Consider the following 18,395-nt stretch of genomic DNA (forward strand, 5'->3'; position numbering starts at 1 on the left):
AATGGTCCATGAAGCGTCGGAACCACTGATATCATCACTGTTTCGTAACGGCTTCATTTATGTGACGGACAAGATGTATTTGATTGGTTGCATATCGGAATTTTAGACGGGCGGAGTTTCCTCCAGCGCGTTGATTTCTGCTTACCACTCCGACGTCGTGCTGCGACGGTCGACGCCGAGTCACGAAACAAGCGCACCGGCGGCAAAAGCTTCAGCTAATGTTATTTACGTTCGTGGCCAAGCGCTTCAGGTTGAAGTGAAAACGATGTTACCACCAAGAGTCTGTAAACACCAGGGAGAGCGGTGGTTACAGGGCTGCTAGCTGCCAGCACTGCTTTCGTTTCGGGGATATTTCAGAGAAAGTAAAATATATATATACTTTGAGAGCCTCTGTGCTCGCTAGTTGTGTGTTGATATCAGCTGTGCTGTTGTTAGTCTGTAAGTCGAGAGAAGAGGGACATGTCAGAGTCCGGCCACAGTCAGCCCGGGATGTACGGGCAGGGGCGCAGGAGGAGGAGACGCCGCGGGGACAGAGACCCTGGACCTCCGGGGCAAAACCTGTCCGGTCCCAGCCGGGATCGGGAATACCAGCCGAGGGAGCGGAGGGTAACACACACACACACACGCTCACCCATGAAGTCCGCGTTGCTTTCACTGATGTTGTGACTGACTGAGAAGTGACTGATGTGTTGTGTCTGTTCAGGATGGGAGCGAGGACCCACCAGGCCCACTCATTCAGAAGACCCCCATCATTCTTGCAAAACCCCCCGGGGAAAGGGTAGTTTGGCTTTTTTCTCTTTTTCCCCCCCATTGAATACAAACAATGAAGACATTTTGAACACAGACACTTGTCATGGCAATAGTGTCATCAGAATGACCACAAAGTAACAATATGCAAACATTATACTGTAAATGTATATTCTTTATTTATACAGCCCTTTGCAACAACCCTTTTGGTGAACCAAAGTGCTTCACAATAGATAATAAAAAAAAAAAGGAATAAGTAAAAACAATTAAACACAATAAAAAGACCTCAAAGCTCTGCCAGGATCACAAACAGTTAAAAACTGGGATAAGTAAAATGGGGCGAGGCCATTAAGAGCTTTAAAAACAAACATTAAAAGTTTAAAATCAATTCTATAATGAATGGGAAGCCAATGAAGGTTTGAATTTGAGGGCAAAGTTAATCAGTAAAACATTTACATTCATTTATTTGGTTGATGCCTACTGTCGAGGCGCCACAGTGTAGGTTGGGAGTACATAAAGTATGTATGCCATAAAGAATGAACATCAGTTCATCATTACAGAAAGTAAGGCTTTGTACTTCCCCAGTCAGGCATCCGATTGATTTAGCAGTTTTGAGAAAAATAGAATGGATTATAAATACTTTATTGTCTACCTTTCCATGCAAAGGCATTTGTCTTTGGCGCTTGCATAAAACCACATTTATAAAAAAAAAAAGAAAACATTTCATAATATCAGCAGTGATGACAAATGATTTATTTTCAAGGCCAAGCCATCACAGAATGCACCCGTCAGTGGAGCCCCCGTCCCGGAGAAGCCCATCATGCTAATGAAAGCCAGGGATGATGGAGGGAAGCCAGGGACCCCTACAGAGACGACAGCTCAACCCTCTGGCTCTGGACCCTCAAAGATGGAGAGGGAGGGGCAGCGACCTACACAGCCAGTGTACCAGATCCAAAACCGAGGAATGGGCGCCTCTGGATCGAGCAGTGCCGTGGACCGTGAGTTATTGTAGATTTGAAAAAAGAGCAATCGAAAACGGATTGTAAATTACAAATGTGAGGTTTACAAAATACTCCATTTGTACACCCTCATTAAATCCTGTTTATATCTGTAAATGAGTAAAGACATTTAAGTCCTGACGTTTCTCATGTCACTTCCAGCGATGGTGGGCCAGTCTAAACTCCTCCCTCCAGAGAAGATGAAGCACAGCATTAAGCTGGTGGATGATCAGATGAACTGGTGTGACAGTGCCATGGAGGTGAGTTGATGTTCAGTGCATTTAGTTGATTGTGGAGCTAATGTGTTTAAATAACTGTAATATTTTATTAATAAACTGCACAGTTTTCACTCAGAGGAAGTTGCTATTTTGTTGTGATGCGTTGCAGTACCTGAGGGACCAGACAGATATGTTGGTGGTGGGAGTCATCGGCCTTCAGGGAACTGGGAAATCTACAATCATGTCACTGTTATCTGCCAACACCCCTGAGGAAGATCAAAGGTAAGGCTGGTTGAAATGTAAACAATAACAGTACGTGATTTAAAGCAGAAGTAAGCGATCCGGTGGTTTTGTCTAACTTCTTGTCAGCCGATGGAGTTAGCAGTCTCCGCCCTCGTCCCTACGTCACCACATTCACGCGCATCCCTTGGCTGCACACACAGGCCCTCATTTATTAAACTTGCGCAGGATCTGGTGTAGATTCTGGTGTAAATATCAGTGTACGGCAAGTGTCACGTGTGATTTACTAAAAGTGTGTACGCTGCTGATTTCGGCGTAGAACGGCCGTGTGGTGGTGTTAAATTCCGGCGGCTATGTGAAAACGAGCGTCAGATTTAAATGTCACTCCCCGATATATTCCATGCTTTAGAGGCGACTTTCGCCCTGCCCCCTTTTACGACATGGAGACACGGATGACGGCCAAGAAGAGGGACCTTTACCGACATTACCGCGATTGTTGAACAGGGAGAGGATGGGCTGGTTGGCAACATAAATATCTGCACATTGATAGATTGATAGATTTTGTGATTGATAAGCGTCATCCCGGTGGATGGAGGCTGCAGACGCACGTGTCACCGACCACGTCAGGAAAACCAGCGATCTAATGAAACGCTCCTGCAGTTTACTAAACACAAGTGACTGAGGAGAAATCATAGCATATTACTGCTGCGACACGCGACTTATAATAACCATCAGCAACCGCTGGCATGGTTCGGCTGATGCTGATGGATTGGGGATGTGAAAACACCGGCTCGTTGTCCCGCTGACCGGTCCCGGTGACGGGGGGAAAAAAAAGAAAAGAAAAACACTCCGCCGAGACCATCATTGCACTATGGACAGGTAGCGAGCCCCCCCCCCCCCCCCGGGCTCCGGTGTCCGGCAGAGAGAGAGACTGAGGAGCCGTCCGGTCAGGCTCTGGTGCTGCAGATGTTGGAAGTTTGTGTGTGTGATCTACAATAACAGGTCCCCACCCCCCTGTCTGGTCATTGACTGTTTGACACAGCGGATTAACGTGGCATCTGTCACGTCGTGGTTTTTAATTCATCTCAGTTGCCCAAAATAAAAGTCGAGTTATATTTTCAACACAGACTTGGTTTTATTCGTTTCTTCTTTTTTTTTTTTGGCTACTTTTTATCTTTTTATCAATATAAACAACATCAACATGTGGTCCACATCGCTGCGTTATTAGTCTTAATGTTTAATAATCATTCTGACACAGCAGCACTCCTTCCTGCATGTCTACGCCTGGTTCCATATGTGCGTACACCTGGTCAGAGCTGGGCGTGAGATTTTGTGCGTACCGTTACCGCTCACGCTCAGATTAATAAATGCCGATCCTTGCGGTGAAATTTGGTGTACACCCATTTTTTTGGTGTACGCAAGTTTAATAAATGAGGGCCACAGAGAGGACCACCCCTTTATGCCGTTCTCATCTATCTCATTGGATAATAAAGGTTGTAGTAAACCAAGGAAAGTTTTCTCTCGGCTCAGAGCAATGCAGAGTGACTGACAGACCCCCTGTTTCAGACCTAACACTCTATGTAAAGTGAATTGCCGTCGGAAAAGATAGAAACTTTATTTAGACTTATATTAAACACAAACATTCTGCTTACTTCTGCTTTAAAGTAAAGTATCTTAGTATAGTAATAAAGGCAAACGAGTTTTACATTTATCAGTTAGTTATATATAATTATATATATATATAAATATATAATATGATACTCGTCAGAAAATCAATGAGACAGTGCTCAAAGATGTCCACAGTTTAAAAGAATACTGATGAGGATGAGGCTTTTTCATAATGATCCGTAAACATAGCCCCCTATGTGTAAGAGGATTGTGTGAGGCAAAAAACAAAACAAAAAGTGTTTTCAGTGTCAATGTTGTAAATGAAAACTCAGGAGGCCATTTAATACAAAACCCAGATGGACAGAAATTCAAGTTTTTGTAATTTTTCCAGTATTACATGACATGATTGATTTGTACAACCGTAACTTCTGTAAACCCCTAGAGGAATTCTACATAAATACAAAAAACCCTGTCGGAGCTTCCACGTGGTGTCCTGACTGACAGTACAGGCTGTAGGGGTCCACACATGCGAATGCAGGCACTGGCAGGTGAAGGTATTATTTTTTTTTTCACTTCCAGTCTATGTGAGCAAAGGGGTGAATAAAACATTCACTTCTGTGGCGAAGCAAATCAAACCACCTTGGCTTTTCGCGTTGAGTCAGCCAGGTAAACTTTGACCGCCCAAAGTCGCAGCCCTTGACTAACAGCACAGTCGGTGTGTGGTTCACCCCTCAGTTGGACTACAAACAAGTTCATTGATGTCCAGTGTGTGTGTGTGTGTTGTGGCCGCTTGGCCGTGCGAGTGAGCAGTGGGTAGACAGAGAGGAACAGAAGGGACTGGACACAGCGTTGCAGTGAAGCCCACTTGGGGTCTTTTATTCTTAACAGTGGGGGGTGGGGAAGGGAACTGAAAAAAAAGGGGTCAGGAGGGACGACAAACAACTGAAATCTTCCTCGGCTTGTGGCCGCTCCAGGGGCTCGGATACTGGCTCTCCTGGTCAGACGCGAGAGGGAAACAAAAAGAGACCAGGAGTGTTAGTGGAGGTGAAGTTACCCACTGACCTGTTTGCCCCCCCATTTTTGCACTCCTCAGTGATTTCTCCTCGTGTGTGCTCCTGCTCTGTTCACTGCTCCAGTCCAGCCAACCTCTCCTCTGCTTCTGCAGGGTATATGAAGGCTGGCAATCAACCTGATTTGTCCTGTGGATTGCTGACACCTGGGTATGTACCCGCCCCCTCACCACCCCTCCCCTCTGCCTCAGCTGGCTGATGGAGGCCCTGTGAGGTGCTGAGCATGAGTAGGGGGGCTCTCACATACCCCCCCCCTCAGCTCCCCACCATCCGGCGGGAGCGGGCGGTCCACCAGCAGTCGTCCCTCCTGGACATGGCATCAGCATTTCCGTGTAGCACCTATCCAGCCCTGTGTTCAACTGTAATGCGGAAATTCCTCAGGTGCCAAAAAACCAACGGGTATATTCTGGCATTTTCTGTCTTTATTGTTTTTTTTGGCCATCCCCACTTTAATGGAGCATTGATCAGTGACCAACGTGAACTCCCCGCCCCAGTAAAATAGTAACGGAGTTTTTCACCACCGCCCACTTAAAAACAGCCAAGGCCTCCTTCTCTATGGTCGCATAATTCTTCTCATGGGAAGCAGTTTCGGACTCACAAAGGTTATGGGTATTCAATCCCTTCATGGATTTGGGACAGACCCCCCCCCAGGCCTACCATGGATGCGTCTGTCTGCAGTACAAACCTCCTCCTGAAGTCTGGGGTAATGGAGCACGGGTTCGCTGCAGAGGGCTGTTTCTCAAAGCCCTGAAGGCCTGCTCAGTCTGTTCCGTCCATCTTCACCTGGGTGGGCGCCCCTTTTTTCGTCAGCTCATTGAGGGGCCCTGCTAGGAGGCAAAGTTAGGGATAAACTGTCGGTAATAAACCCACTAACCCCAGGAAGGTCCTCACCTGACGTTTGGTCTGGGGTTGGGGCCACCGTTGCATTATAGCGTCTGTCTTCTTCACCTGTGGCTTGACATTCCCTCGCCCCACAGTGTAATACCCCAGGTAATTTGCCTCCTCCAAGTGCCCAAAGAGCACTTCCCTGGGTTGGCTGTGAGTCCTGGCCTCGCGTAAGGATTGATAACGGCTTCCAGGGACCGCTGCAGATGATCTTCCCATGAGATACCTGGTGTATAACGATGTCATCTATGTATGCTGCAGCATAGTCTTGATGGGGCCGGAGGAAACCTTGTCCATGAGCCTCTGGAACGATGGCTGGGGCTCCAGGAGGGCCAAATGGGAGGACTCGATACTGGAAGGCGCCATCTGGTGTCGAGAAGGCGAGTCTATCTCCTTTGCTTGCTGAGTGAGTGGCACCTTGCCAAATACCTTTTGGTCAGGTCCAGGGGTGGAGATGATCCGGCCGCCCCAAGCTCTTCGATCAGCTAGTCTACACGGGCATAGGTACGTGTAAACTGTGATTATTTCATTCAAACTTTCTGTAATCGTTAGTTGCAGGAACCTGATGCTCCCATCTGGTTTTTCCCCACGAGGACTATGGAGGTCTGGACCAGGCACTGTGCGACTCGCCTCCAACACCCCAAGGTCCAGCATTTTTCTCACCTCCGTCTTCCTGATGGGCTCCCCCGTCGTGCCTCTGGGATGCGGTATAAGGGTCGCAGTCTTACCGTTTTCCCTGGCTCAGTACATATGTCATCATGGGGCGATGAGCGTTGTCTGGCCGGGGGTCCTCTGAAAAGACATCATTGCTTCTGCCAGGAGCTCCTGGACCTCCTGGACCTGTCTGGAAGACAACTGATCACCCAGCAATCTCACAGGGTGTGTGATCTGGGGGTGCGAGTGCGGCCAGGACACTGGTGGGGATAGGACCGGTTCGTGCCAGGGCTTCAGCAGATTGATGTGTTACAGTTGCTGGCCCTTCCTGCGACCAACCTGTCTCTGACCCGATAATTTACCGAGTCCCATTTGTTCCATTACTTCATACGGTCCCTGCCATTTTGCCAAAAACTTGCAATCGTTAGTGGGGATCAACTACCATCACTTGTCTCCCCGCTGGAATATTCTCAACCTTTTGCGCCCCCCGGTTGTACACGTGAGCCTGTGGGTTTGGGCCCGTTCCATGTGTTCCCCGCACCAGAGGCCAGACTTGAGGTCATTCTGTGATGCATTTGTTCACATGTTCCACGATGCTGCGCTGAGTGAGGGGGTTTGTTCTTCCAAGCGTCTTTGGCCAGCGTCCAACAGCCTCGAGGTCGGCGTCCATACACCAGCTCGAAGGGGGTGGAACCCGGGTGGAACCCTGTGGGACCTCACGGACAGAGGAGAAAAGAACATATGGCAGCAACTGGTCCCAGTATTTTACCATCCACATCTATTATTTTGATACGTAGCATATGCCTTAGAGATTTTTGTTGAATCTTTCAACTAATCCATCCGTCTGTGGGTGGTAGACAGAGGTTCTGATCTGTCTTACCTTCAGGAGTTGGCACATCCTTTTCCCCCGGCCAGTAGAAGCGGCTGAGAATCCGTTCATAGGTCTTCTCTCTCCCCAGATGCCCCCCTAGGAGGTGGGTGTGGGCTAGATATAAAACTTTTGAGACATATGTTTTTGGGACAACCAACTGTTCACACACTTCAGCATTTTTCTTGGAGACTCGATACAACAGTTTATTTTTCACCATGAAATGTGGAAAAGACACTTGACTCACCCCCTCCTGGTTTTGGCCCTCGATCACTGGTGGAGAACATCCCTCCAATAGCCTGGTGGCCAGTTTGTGGTCCTGGAGGGTCAATGGAGCTGCGCCGAGCCAAACCGCCCCAACCTAGGTCCTCACATCCATTTCAGCTTCATGGGAAATTGCGAGAAGCCATCATCTGACCCAATATCCTCCAGTGGCGCACTCCTTCACTGTGACCACCGTGGGGACTGTATCATTGCGAACCCTCACCGGCGTCGTCCTCACTGGTTCGGCCCTGCACTGCCATCGGGGGGCTCAACCCCTGCCAGCGCTGGTTGGGTTATAGCCAATCTTTTGGTCTCCAGGGGTGCTTCCGGATCCTTCCCCTTGGGTTACCCAGTTTATTCTGGCCAGTTTTAAGCGAGAAGGAAGAGGGGGCTGTCTCGCCCAACCAGGACAGGGACATGGAAGTTGTTCGACGACTCCCACCTGTAGGAGTGAGAGGCGCGCCGGCCCGGCCCTCGCATGTGCTTGAATCACCTTGATGATGGAGGTTTGGATACCTCCGTGTTTCCCCATGGATACATGACAAAGGGATCTCTGCTCCCATCCGTTGTGACTGGGCAATATTCAGGTCTGATTGAGGGAGACCATACTTCTTTCGGAGTCCCAAAAGTGCCTCGGTATCCTTTCCAGCAATCTTCACAGGAAACATCGGGGCCAGTGGCTCCCTCATGGGCCCCCAACAGGTGGTGAGGTGTTGTCACCTGTAAGTAGAAAGCTTTTGCCTTCCAGAGGTATCCCGCTGTGGCCATTTGATTCCTCCCCGATCCGGGGCCACTCTCGGGCGAAGTGGATCTCCTTCCCTGCCACAGGTGAAACATCGGGTACGGCAAGTGGTGGAGCTCAGTTGGGCTGTCGGTCCAGCCCAACCAAGTGATAACGGTATCCGTCCCTGCTGGGGGGCTGACCACCTTGCTCCCCATCTACCCTCATCGCCCGTATTTTGGGATTTAGTTGAACGGTATTACGCTTCTGAACCGCATTGAGGCCCCCCATATTACATTTGTGGTTCTTCCAATAGGGCTACCAACAATTGTCCAACAGTGGGCCCCCTGCCTGGGCAAACATACCTCTTGGTTGTCGGGGGGGCTAGTCCCCCCGGAGGCATCGGTCAATTACCACACCCGTCCACAATCGGTGGCCCGGCCACTTCCTCCAGCCAGCTCTCGGGTGAAACGTTAGTTAGGGTCTACTGACTCTGACCGCTTGGCCTCGGGCTGGAAAAAGAGCGGGATCTGTAGGTCCAAATCCATCATGCACACTCTGCGCTCGGGCTGGAAGGCTAAGTCCATTACTGGGCCCATAATGGCGGATTTTTTATACTCGTGAAACATAGTGTGCAGCGTCGGCTTGCAGAAAGGGTCCGCGGAGGCCTTTCTGTGCTTCAAGCTAAGTCAGGAAGGGCTACTCGAATATGCAGCCCACTGACGCCTTCTTGGGCCAGCCCTCTACGCATGGCGACCCTCTCAAACAGGGCCATATAGGATTCAACGTCATCATCCCGCCGACAGCTTGGTCAACACATCCTAAAACAGGCCATATAGATTTCGTTCATCCCCGTAGCTAGTCAACACATCCGGGATGACCTCTTCTAGCTGTTAACTTGCACAGTTCAGTTACAGCTGTCTGCAAGGTGGCTTGGGTTTGCCAGAATGGCTTTCAATGTCTCCTCCCCCAATGCGCATACTCAGTCTACCAACAGATTTGCGAGGATCAGCATGCCCGCATTCTCCACCATTAATGTGGCCGCTTGGCCGTGCGATGAGTGAGCAGTTGCGGTAGACAGAGAGGAACAGAAGCGGACTGGACACAGCGTTGCAGTGAAGCCCCACTTTGGGTCTTTTATTCTTAACAGTGGGGGGGTGGGAAGGGAACTGAAAAAAAGGTGGAGAAGGTGAGGGACGGACAAACAACTGGAAAAGTCTTCCTCGGCTTGGTGGCTCCCGCTCAGGGGGGCTCAGGTACTGGCTCTCCTGGTCAGAGCGAGAGGGATAACAAAATGAGGGACCAGAGGTTAGTGGAGGGTGAAGTTTCCAGTTTTTTGACCTGTTTTTTTTTTTTTTTTTTTTTTCTGACCTGTTTGCTTGCACCTCAGTGATTTCTCCTCGTGCTCCTGCTCATGCTTCACTGCTCCAACCAGCCAACCTATTCCTCTGCTTCTGCAGGGTAAATATGAAGGCTGGCAATCACCTGATTGTCCTGTGGATTGATGACACCTCTGGCGGGTAGTACCGCCCCCTCACCACCCCTCCCCTCTGCCTCAGCTGGCTGATGGGAGGCCCTGTGAGGTGCTGAGCATGAGCAGGGCTCTCACAGTGTGTATGCGTGTGTGTGTACTCAACCCACATTCAGCACTGGCAGGCATTTATCCTTCATCTGCATTTGCAAATGTGTGACTCTAGCCTACACTTGTTAGCTACGCCATGGACGTTAAGATTTCCATGACATTTGTTTATCTGTGTGTTTGTTTGTTTGTTTTTAGTAGGACAACAGGGCAAAAAAAAAAAAAAAAAAAATTCAATGACCATTAAACAAAACTCTGTGTAAGAGTGTGGCATGGCCAATCCAGAAATGCAAAAGTTTGTTTTTACAAGTGACACGTGGGAATGTCACTGGTCGTCACGAAATTCAAAACAAGAATGATTACTTTGGTTAACTGAGAAAAAGATGTCGAGCCGGATCAGTTTAACCAGTGATGTGTTGTTGCTACACATCAGTCAGGTAATGGCTTGTATGGGAACACACATGTACAAGTTACTACATTACAGCTTTAAAGCTTTTTACACCAGTGACAACACGAGCAGATGATTGAAGAGCACAAAACATAGTAAAGAACGTCATAATGTTGACTTTTCGTCCAGAGCCCAAACATCTCACCTGTTATTGTAGGTTGTTATAGAGAGGTAATCAAGGCACAGGGTTTAATTTGAGAATAAATATAAAACAGAGAGAGACAAATCTGCATTGGAATTTCCATCAGTTTTTTTTCTTTTCATCAACGGTTTTCTTACCACTTAAAGTTGCAGATATAAAGTTAATTATTATAACTCCTTACTGAAAAAAGAACAAGAAGCCAGCAACACTCACTGTACAGGCTACTCACACAGAAACTGGTTCTTCAACAGTGTGTGATTTTCTTACTGATCACACAGAGGTAATCCCAGAGTAACCCAGACTGCTTGTGGTGTGTTTTCATGACAATCATGTATTATGTTGTTCTCTAACAAAAGAGACAAAAAAAAGTGTTTGAAACTGAAGACAGGATGTGTCCTCTTTTTGGAATAAGCATCTTGTTTGTTTGGCCAAGGTTATGTATTCAGACCCAGACCTCAAGAGATCAAAGAAAGAGGAGGGGAAACCAGAGGGCACTGTGATTGATTTCTTCATCAACCACAGGAGAGAGTCATCTTCCTGGATACTCAGGTTAGTAGGAATGTCCAGTCAGTTTCCCTTTTCTGTATTATTCTCCAGTGTGCTTGTCAGAATCTCAGTAAGTAAATGGACTTCTGAAATTGAAGTGTCACCTTGGAAAGAGGAGGAGAATTTTAGGATAGACTGTGAAATAATTTGGGTTGGGGATTGACAAGCATCAGTAGCAGCAAGTGTGTAAATGGTTTGTTTGTTTGTACTCTCCAGCCGATACTCAGTCCAATCTATTCTGGACCACCTCATCAACAACGATCGGGAAGTTGCCTCCAGTGTACAACCTCGCCTCACACATACATTGAGAGATGCAGGTCAAGTGACTGGCCTGTAGAGGGCACTACTTATCTATAAGAGCACTGCTCATATCAGCAACTAGTGGTAACTCTACAGGGATCAATATGTACCTGATGTCCTTTGGTTCACTAGTTCAGTGGCAGATTAGTGGTCATTTTAATTCTGAACGAACACACAAGTATCTAACTGATGAGTAACTGCATCTGTCCTCTCTCTCTCTCTATTATGTCCCCAGTCTCTTCAGATCGCTGCCATGTTTTGTTTGTTGCGGGACTTCCTGTTTACCGTGTGTGCCATGTCATTATTGTGGGTCCAAGACTGGTTCACAGATTCGAATCTCTACAGGTTGGTACTTGAACATTTTTGCGATGGGGTTATACGTATATAAAACTCGCTAATCAGCATTACAGGACAAAAGGAGAGGATAGCTTTCACAAAGGCTTCACTGACCAATAACTTGCAAGTCTCCTGCTCCGTCTCAGAAATGACTGAGTATTTTTCATCTTGTACTTTGGTTGGGGGTGTTTGTCTTCCGTTCAGTAATGTTATTCTTTCATTTGGTCTTGTAGACAGCAATTGCAGACAAAGCCAGACCTGTTGAAAATCACTGCCTGTGTCATGACGCACGCTCATCGTATCCATGTACACCATTATATGTTCGGAATGCAGTTTACCCTTTCACTGAAAAAGATGTCTGTAATTAGCTTGGAATAAGGTGGGAAATAGATAGGAAATCAAAAGTGACAACTTCATGGAGCATGGAGTGTAAAAATGAAAGTATAGGTTCACATTTTTCAAGTTTGTCTTAACACAATATTGATAGTTGTTCTGGCTGCAGAGGTTATAACAGATGAGACTGAGTGGCTAACTTGGATTTGAATGGATTCATTTGCAAAGAAACTGAACCCCCAGAAATCACACTGTCTTTATCGTCCTTCATAGGTTTCCACCTACACTCTCCCAAAACACAGGGTGGGGGCTTCACAAGCACCTGCGCCCTGCTGTTATTGTACCTCCTGGCACTACATCCTGCATCTTCCTTGCATAACTCCATGCACACTCTCACACAGTCACAGTGCATTCAGCATCATGTAAACACAGCCAATATACATCCCCCAGACCCCCAAACAACAACCAATGCAAGTTAGAGCAAAATAACCCTTATTTGATCTCCACAGACTGTTTTCATCTATCGACACCCCCTCTGGCGCCAGACACTGTGTTCACCTGAGCCAGCCTTTAACAGCATTAGGATTATGTAATCTGGGGTTACTACAGGCACAAGCGACACTAATGGTGGTAAAACAGCCAACTGGCACTTGCTTGCTGCTTTTGCTGCCTTGTCCATTGTATTATTGTTAAAATTGTTAACATTGTTACCTTTTATGATGTCATCATTACCTTTTTAATCCGATTATGGCAGCTTTATACATTGTGGTCCATGACTTGTGTAAGTAAATGACGGCGGCTTCTGCTTAATTGTATGCTTCAACTAGAGCTTCTGTCCTTCATTTGAGGTGAATTAGGCTGATTACACATATCAAAATGTTCAGCTACTTTGTTTCTGCTTGCATACAACTCTTTCGTACTATTTATTACGTTCAAAATATAAACCTTTTCTGCATTTTTTGTTCACTGTTAATGCATGCACATTTCCGTCCCAATCCACCAGTACTCTCTAATCATTCCCCAAACAGGCTATTTTTTGACAAGATTATGCGTTATTCATTGCACCACGATGCACGATGCTCCTTTTTTGTGGTCCCAGTGTTAGTGTTGCCCAGGGTGCAGCCATTAGCAGGTTCTCCACTATTTTTTTTCACGGCCACTACCCAGATTGCCAGAATTGGCACAAAGGTGGAGGGTTGAGTGTAGAGTGCAGCAGTCGGGTCAGTCGTGGAAAAGACAAAGGGAGCCACGAGTTAGAGGCGGCACCAGCAGCGTCGTCGTTCTGCTGTGTGGGAGAATTTAGTATGACCTGATGATAAAGTAGTGGAGAGAAACTGCAACTTTTAACACAGCAGCTCAACTCATCCAATATGTTGGCTCATCTACTGAATGCCAAAATATTTTTTTTTAAATTTGAAACATTCACTAAAGGTCATATAAGTGCAAGGTTGCATTGTGTGGGGAACTGCATGTGCCAGGGCTGCATGCACAGACACAAACGGTGCATAGCATCAGAGCAGTTATGTGAAGCATAACCTGGACATGAGCGTTTACTACGCTCCTAATTACTGTGAGAATTGCCAAGTAAAAAGCTAAAACTTGAACAACCTGCAGAGACATGAACATATAGAAGGATGTGAAAACAGGCTGCAGATGTCTGCTGCTTTATCCCTGTTACTGCACGTAATAACAAATACATTCTATCATTTACACAGAAGCATTTTTACTTTACTAAAATAAAGTAAATATTAGAAAGACTACAGCATTGTTGTGAAGACAGGTTGCACGATAGGCTACATGACATATCTGGACCATCATTTTAAAAACTGTAAATTGTGGATTATTAGGTTATACATCTATGTCTGTCTGTCAAGTTGATGTATGGGATTGCCGGGCTATTAAAAAGAAAGAAAGAAATTGTCACGACTGGCTTGAAGAAAGCGGGAGGCAACACAAGTAGTAACCTCAAACAAAATCAGAAAAGAATCAGTAACACTGAGGTGTAAAAGTCACTCAATGGGGGTTGAATTAATGTAAGTGAAAATGGGATATGATGTGTTGGTTGGTCAAAAAGAAAAGGAGCTTCAATTATTAAGCTTGTCTGGAGCAAGCTTCACTCAGTGTCTCACTCATAAAAAAAAACCCTGAGAACACCTTGCCCAGGTGTATCCAGGTAGTAATCACCCACTGAGATCTTGGACAAAGAAACACAACAAGCATCATGTCCAACAGCCGTAGAGGGTGGGCGTCACATAACAAAAAAAAAACAATGTATTTTTCAAACCATACATTGCCACATTGTAGATAACCAGAATCTTGGGAAATTATATGGCATCAACCACATGCTCCTAGGTGTATGTTTTAACACAGGGCTGCTTTTCGGTGTAAATCCCTGCCAACTAAATAGAAATGCCCTGAAACTACCTTTGATTATTGGTTCATGTAGGATTAATGCTTAATGTCAGGCACTTCTCTGAAAGATCACATATTTCCCACAGTTGTGGCCATAATTAACAATTCCCCACCCCTTGCAGTAGTTTTCCCTGTTCTGCAATCTGCTATACACTGTCTGTGTATGTTTTTTGGATAGGTTTCTTCAAACTGCAGAGATGCTAAAGCCTTCCACCCCGTCGGCAAGTCACGACAGCTCTGGCTCCTCAGGCAATGATGATTCAACAGAGTATTATCCACATATGGGTAACTTTGTCATAAAGACGCACTCACATAAGCCATGTTTGATAACGTTACCTTGAAAATCTCTTCTCTAAAAATTCTTCTTTTTCACTCAGTATTCCTCCAGAATAAAGCCAAAAGAGATGATTTCTGCCCAAGGAATCTGAAGAACATGCATATGGTGGTGGACAAATTGATGGCCCACTCCCATCTCAAATACAAAGGTGCTAAACAATCAAGAGTGTTCTCCTGATGTTTAATGTTCATATAATCTCTTCTCATTATGTCTATTTTTTTGTCAAGCATATTAAAACCTATTACAGTTTTTCATAGTTGCACTTGCAGAAACGTATTCATCACAACTCTAAATGCAGTTCCCAGGACAAACCATCTCTCCTTCACACAGATTAGCATTTCGTATTTTTTACAGACTTCCATCATATTCACTTCAGGACTAGATGTTTTCTCATTGTGTTGATGCACTTCTCATCTGATTCTGTCACTCATGAAAACAGATTGTACTATTGTCTCACTCTCTTTGATACAGCTCTGCATTGCATTAGTGTTTTCAAGCCAACGCATTTAAACATTTTTCATACATGTGTGAAAGAACAAGTTCAGTCAGACGCACACACACACACACACTTTTTGTCTACTTTCGATGCGTAGTTATCATTTTGCTTTCTTTTTAAAATTACAGTTTTTTCTTTCTTTTTATTTTCTTTCTAAAGTGCTACATTACATTACAAAAACACGATTTTACATGTTTTGAGTTCCCATTTAGTAATTAGACTAAATATGACATCAGATTGTGTTAGTATCACATATTTACTAAACACTGAGTAAAAACATAAACCAATCAAGTGTCTAACCCTAACCCTTTCAATCAATCAATACAATTGTATGATGTTTGTGATTTAAGAATTGCCTCACATCAACTGAGAAAAACTGCAAATACTTGCACCAAATTGCTTCAACACACAAATCACACCTGTACTCTGTCCATAATATTTTGTATGTATTTTTTAGGCACATTGTCCATGCTGGACTGTAACATCTTCCCTGGCCTCAGTCAGGACTATCTGGCGCCTGAGGTCAACATGTTCCTGCTGCCTGTGCAGGAGAATGACGGCGATGATAATCTAACTAAAGCAGGTTACTAAGCTTTTATCTTCTTATCTGGGTTAAATCTTAGTGTATCTTACTCATCTAGCATTTATTGCCTGACAAATTATGTTTATGTATGTGATCTATTAACTTTCAACTAACTAACAACCATATACTGTATTTGCATCATTCATACATGGAGACAATATGTGCTTTTTGACTGTGCCTGTAAGGGACTAAACCAGTGCCTTTGATCCTGTATTGTGCTTGTATAAGGTTGTGAACTGATGCTGGTGCTGTGTTTAGGCTCTGGAACATTCCCGCTCTTCTCCCTGCTGCCGGGGTACAGGGGACACCCTTCTTTCTCCACCATGGTTTCAAAACTTCGCAGCCAAATCCTGACCATGCCCCGCTGTCAGCTGTCGCACACCATCCTCACTGAGAAGAACTGGTAGATATCACATTCTTCTTCACACATTTTCTATTTATAACAATATTAACTTAGTTTATCTATCACTTATTTATAACATAGGTTTACAGCACACGAAAAGCACGATTTAAGAAATGCTGTAACAGAACTGACGTTTGTTTGGGATTAGGGGAACATGTCCATGTACACCTCTACCTCCTCTGCATGTTTTCCAGATACAGAGCATTCAGAACTGGGTTTAGCTTAGGGCAGAAAATGTGACAGAAAATGTCACCGCTGATATAAGAAGCACGTCATAAATTCAGGTTTAGACAAGATAAAAGAGCACTGCCAGAATCAGTTTGCACATACGCTTTGGAGGCGGAGTTTGGAGGACTCAGCCTTAGGATGGAATGTGAACTTGACTGCTATTCTATCCCTCCATATCTACAGTATATTTTTTTGTTTTCCTAGGTTTCACTATGCAGCTCGTATCTGGGATGGGGTGAAAAAGTCCTCAGCGCTGTCAGAATATAGTCGCCTGCTCTGCTAGCACCTTGGTTGAACTGCTGTTACATACATCAACACAACCTGCAATCATCACCAGTCATCGGTTCAGTCGAAGAGGAGACTGTCAAGTGGAGACTGTCATTTGAAAACTGGGAGCAGTGTTGAAGGGTTGTGGGATGAGACCAACATCTATTTACTAATGAGGGAATTTAAAACGTGCAGAATCTTTGTGTTCACAAAGTCAGAAAATGGCCAGTCCCTGCCCTCAGGGAATAAAAATATTGTTGACACAGCTACACCCTGCACAGTAAAGGTTAGAGAAGAAGTTGCCTGCACATGTCTGAATTAATTCTGACATTTTCATTTACAAGTGATAGTGCACATGTTTTCTGAAGTGAGAATGTACAGCCCTCTCTAAGTTATTTTGTATTTACTTTCAAACATCGCTAAAAAAGAGTACTTGTCAAGAATAAAAAGAGGCGCCAGTGAAAAGACTGTACCTGTGGTTTGTGCTGTCTATGGTAAGCACCACATCCTGTACATCTGTACTGAAACCAGCTATGAAAAAAGATCTTTGCTGCACGAACTCTTTCCACAACAGGAAACAACTACAGTTTTGTCACTGCAAATATGTCAACATTGTCAGTATACAGATGAACACATAATTGGTGTGTCACGTTAGATTTAGTGCTATATACAATAAATGCTGACTTGCCGTGACTTGGGCGTGGAAACCCTGGACAGTCAAATTTGACATTGACAGTCAAATTTTGACTTTAGGTTTGTGACTTTTTTTAAGGGTCAAGTTTATAAACTTGACACTGAAAATTCATATGAGCAATTGGTGTGTTCACATTTTAGTAGATGAACAAAACACAGTTTGATCAGTGCAGATTATATTATCTGGAGACTGAGACCTTCAACAAACTGAATGGTAGTATAAATTGTACGCACAGTACAGGATGTAAAAAAGGCAAGTGAAGTTCAGGGCATTTTGACAGTCAAATTTTGACTTTGGTTGTGTGACCCTCGTCAAAGGCCGTCAAGTGTGTAAACTCATTTCAGAGTTAAAAGGTTCTCTACAACCTCTAAGCAGCTTTTGTCACTTTAACTTACATTTATAACGGTACAAGTGGTTCCAATATGTTGACACACAACCCCTGCAAGCACATTGTCAGTCTTTTCACAAGGCCAAGTACTAGCAGTACATGGCCTTGTGAAAAGATAGAATCGCTAAAAAAAGCTAGCGATTCTATACCTAACCAGTGGAAAGAACACATTTTTGTGGTGAGTAGATTTAATTTCTCCAAAAAAGAGCACAACTGCTTCTTTTTTGTCTTTGATGGCACAGACTAAGAAATGAAACTTATGTGCATGTTCTTTTCACAAACCATTAAACCGCTTCCGCAAAGGAAAAACTGGGTACCTTTTTTTTCACAAACTTCACATGCTGTTTGTGAAGACCTGGTATGACAAATAGAGGGAAGTACAAAGAATTTAGCTTTTAAGAACGAATCACAGTCAGAATGATCATTTAATTCAATTAAATGTATGAAGTTAGTAATGTTGGTGGATGTCCGAGAAACATCTTCCTCCTCCTGAGATCAGAGATCGGAGCTTAACAGTCTGGCTTGACAGAGAAAGAGCCACACTCATGTCATGTTCAGATGATAAAATGTTATCTTGGCTATATTCATAGTGTGGGACACAAAACTGGGATTTACATGTAGTCAGTAGTC

The 18,395-nt window shown here is 45.0% G+C and overlaps 1 protein-coding gene across 1 annotated transcript; it reads left to right on the top strand.

Annotated features, from left to right (window-relative positions):
• The first annotated feature begins 439 nt into the window (after window positions 1-439).
• smg9 (SMG9 nonsense mediated mRNA decay factor) lies at window positions 440-17,078 on the top strand. The gene is given in 16 exon segments (XM_085801857.1): window positions 440-606; window positions 704-778; window positions 1,511-1,745; window positions 1,908-2,005; window positions 2,133-2,245; window positions 2,294-2,295; window positions 10,876-10,991; window positions 11,205-11,219; window positions 11,221-11,253; window positions 11,255-11,305; window positions 11,524-11,633; window positions 14,548-14,654; window positions 14,747-14,854; window positions 15,660-15,785; window positions 16,044-16,188; window positions 16,621-17,078. Coding segments are annotated over 16 exon segments (1,560 nt in total). The 5' UTR covers window positions 440-459; the 3' UTR covers window positions 16,700-17,078.
• Window positions 17,079-18,395: the final 1,317 nt, after the last annotated feature.

The sequence above is a fragment of the Trachurus japonicus genome, chromosome 16, assembly GCF_045865225.1.
Source record: "Trachurus japonicus isolate A0001 chromosome 16, Traja_1.0".
Taxonomy (NCBI): Eukaryota; Metazoa; Chordata; class Actinopteri; order Carangiformes; family Carangidae; genus Trachurus; species Trachurus japonicus.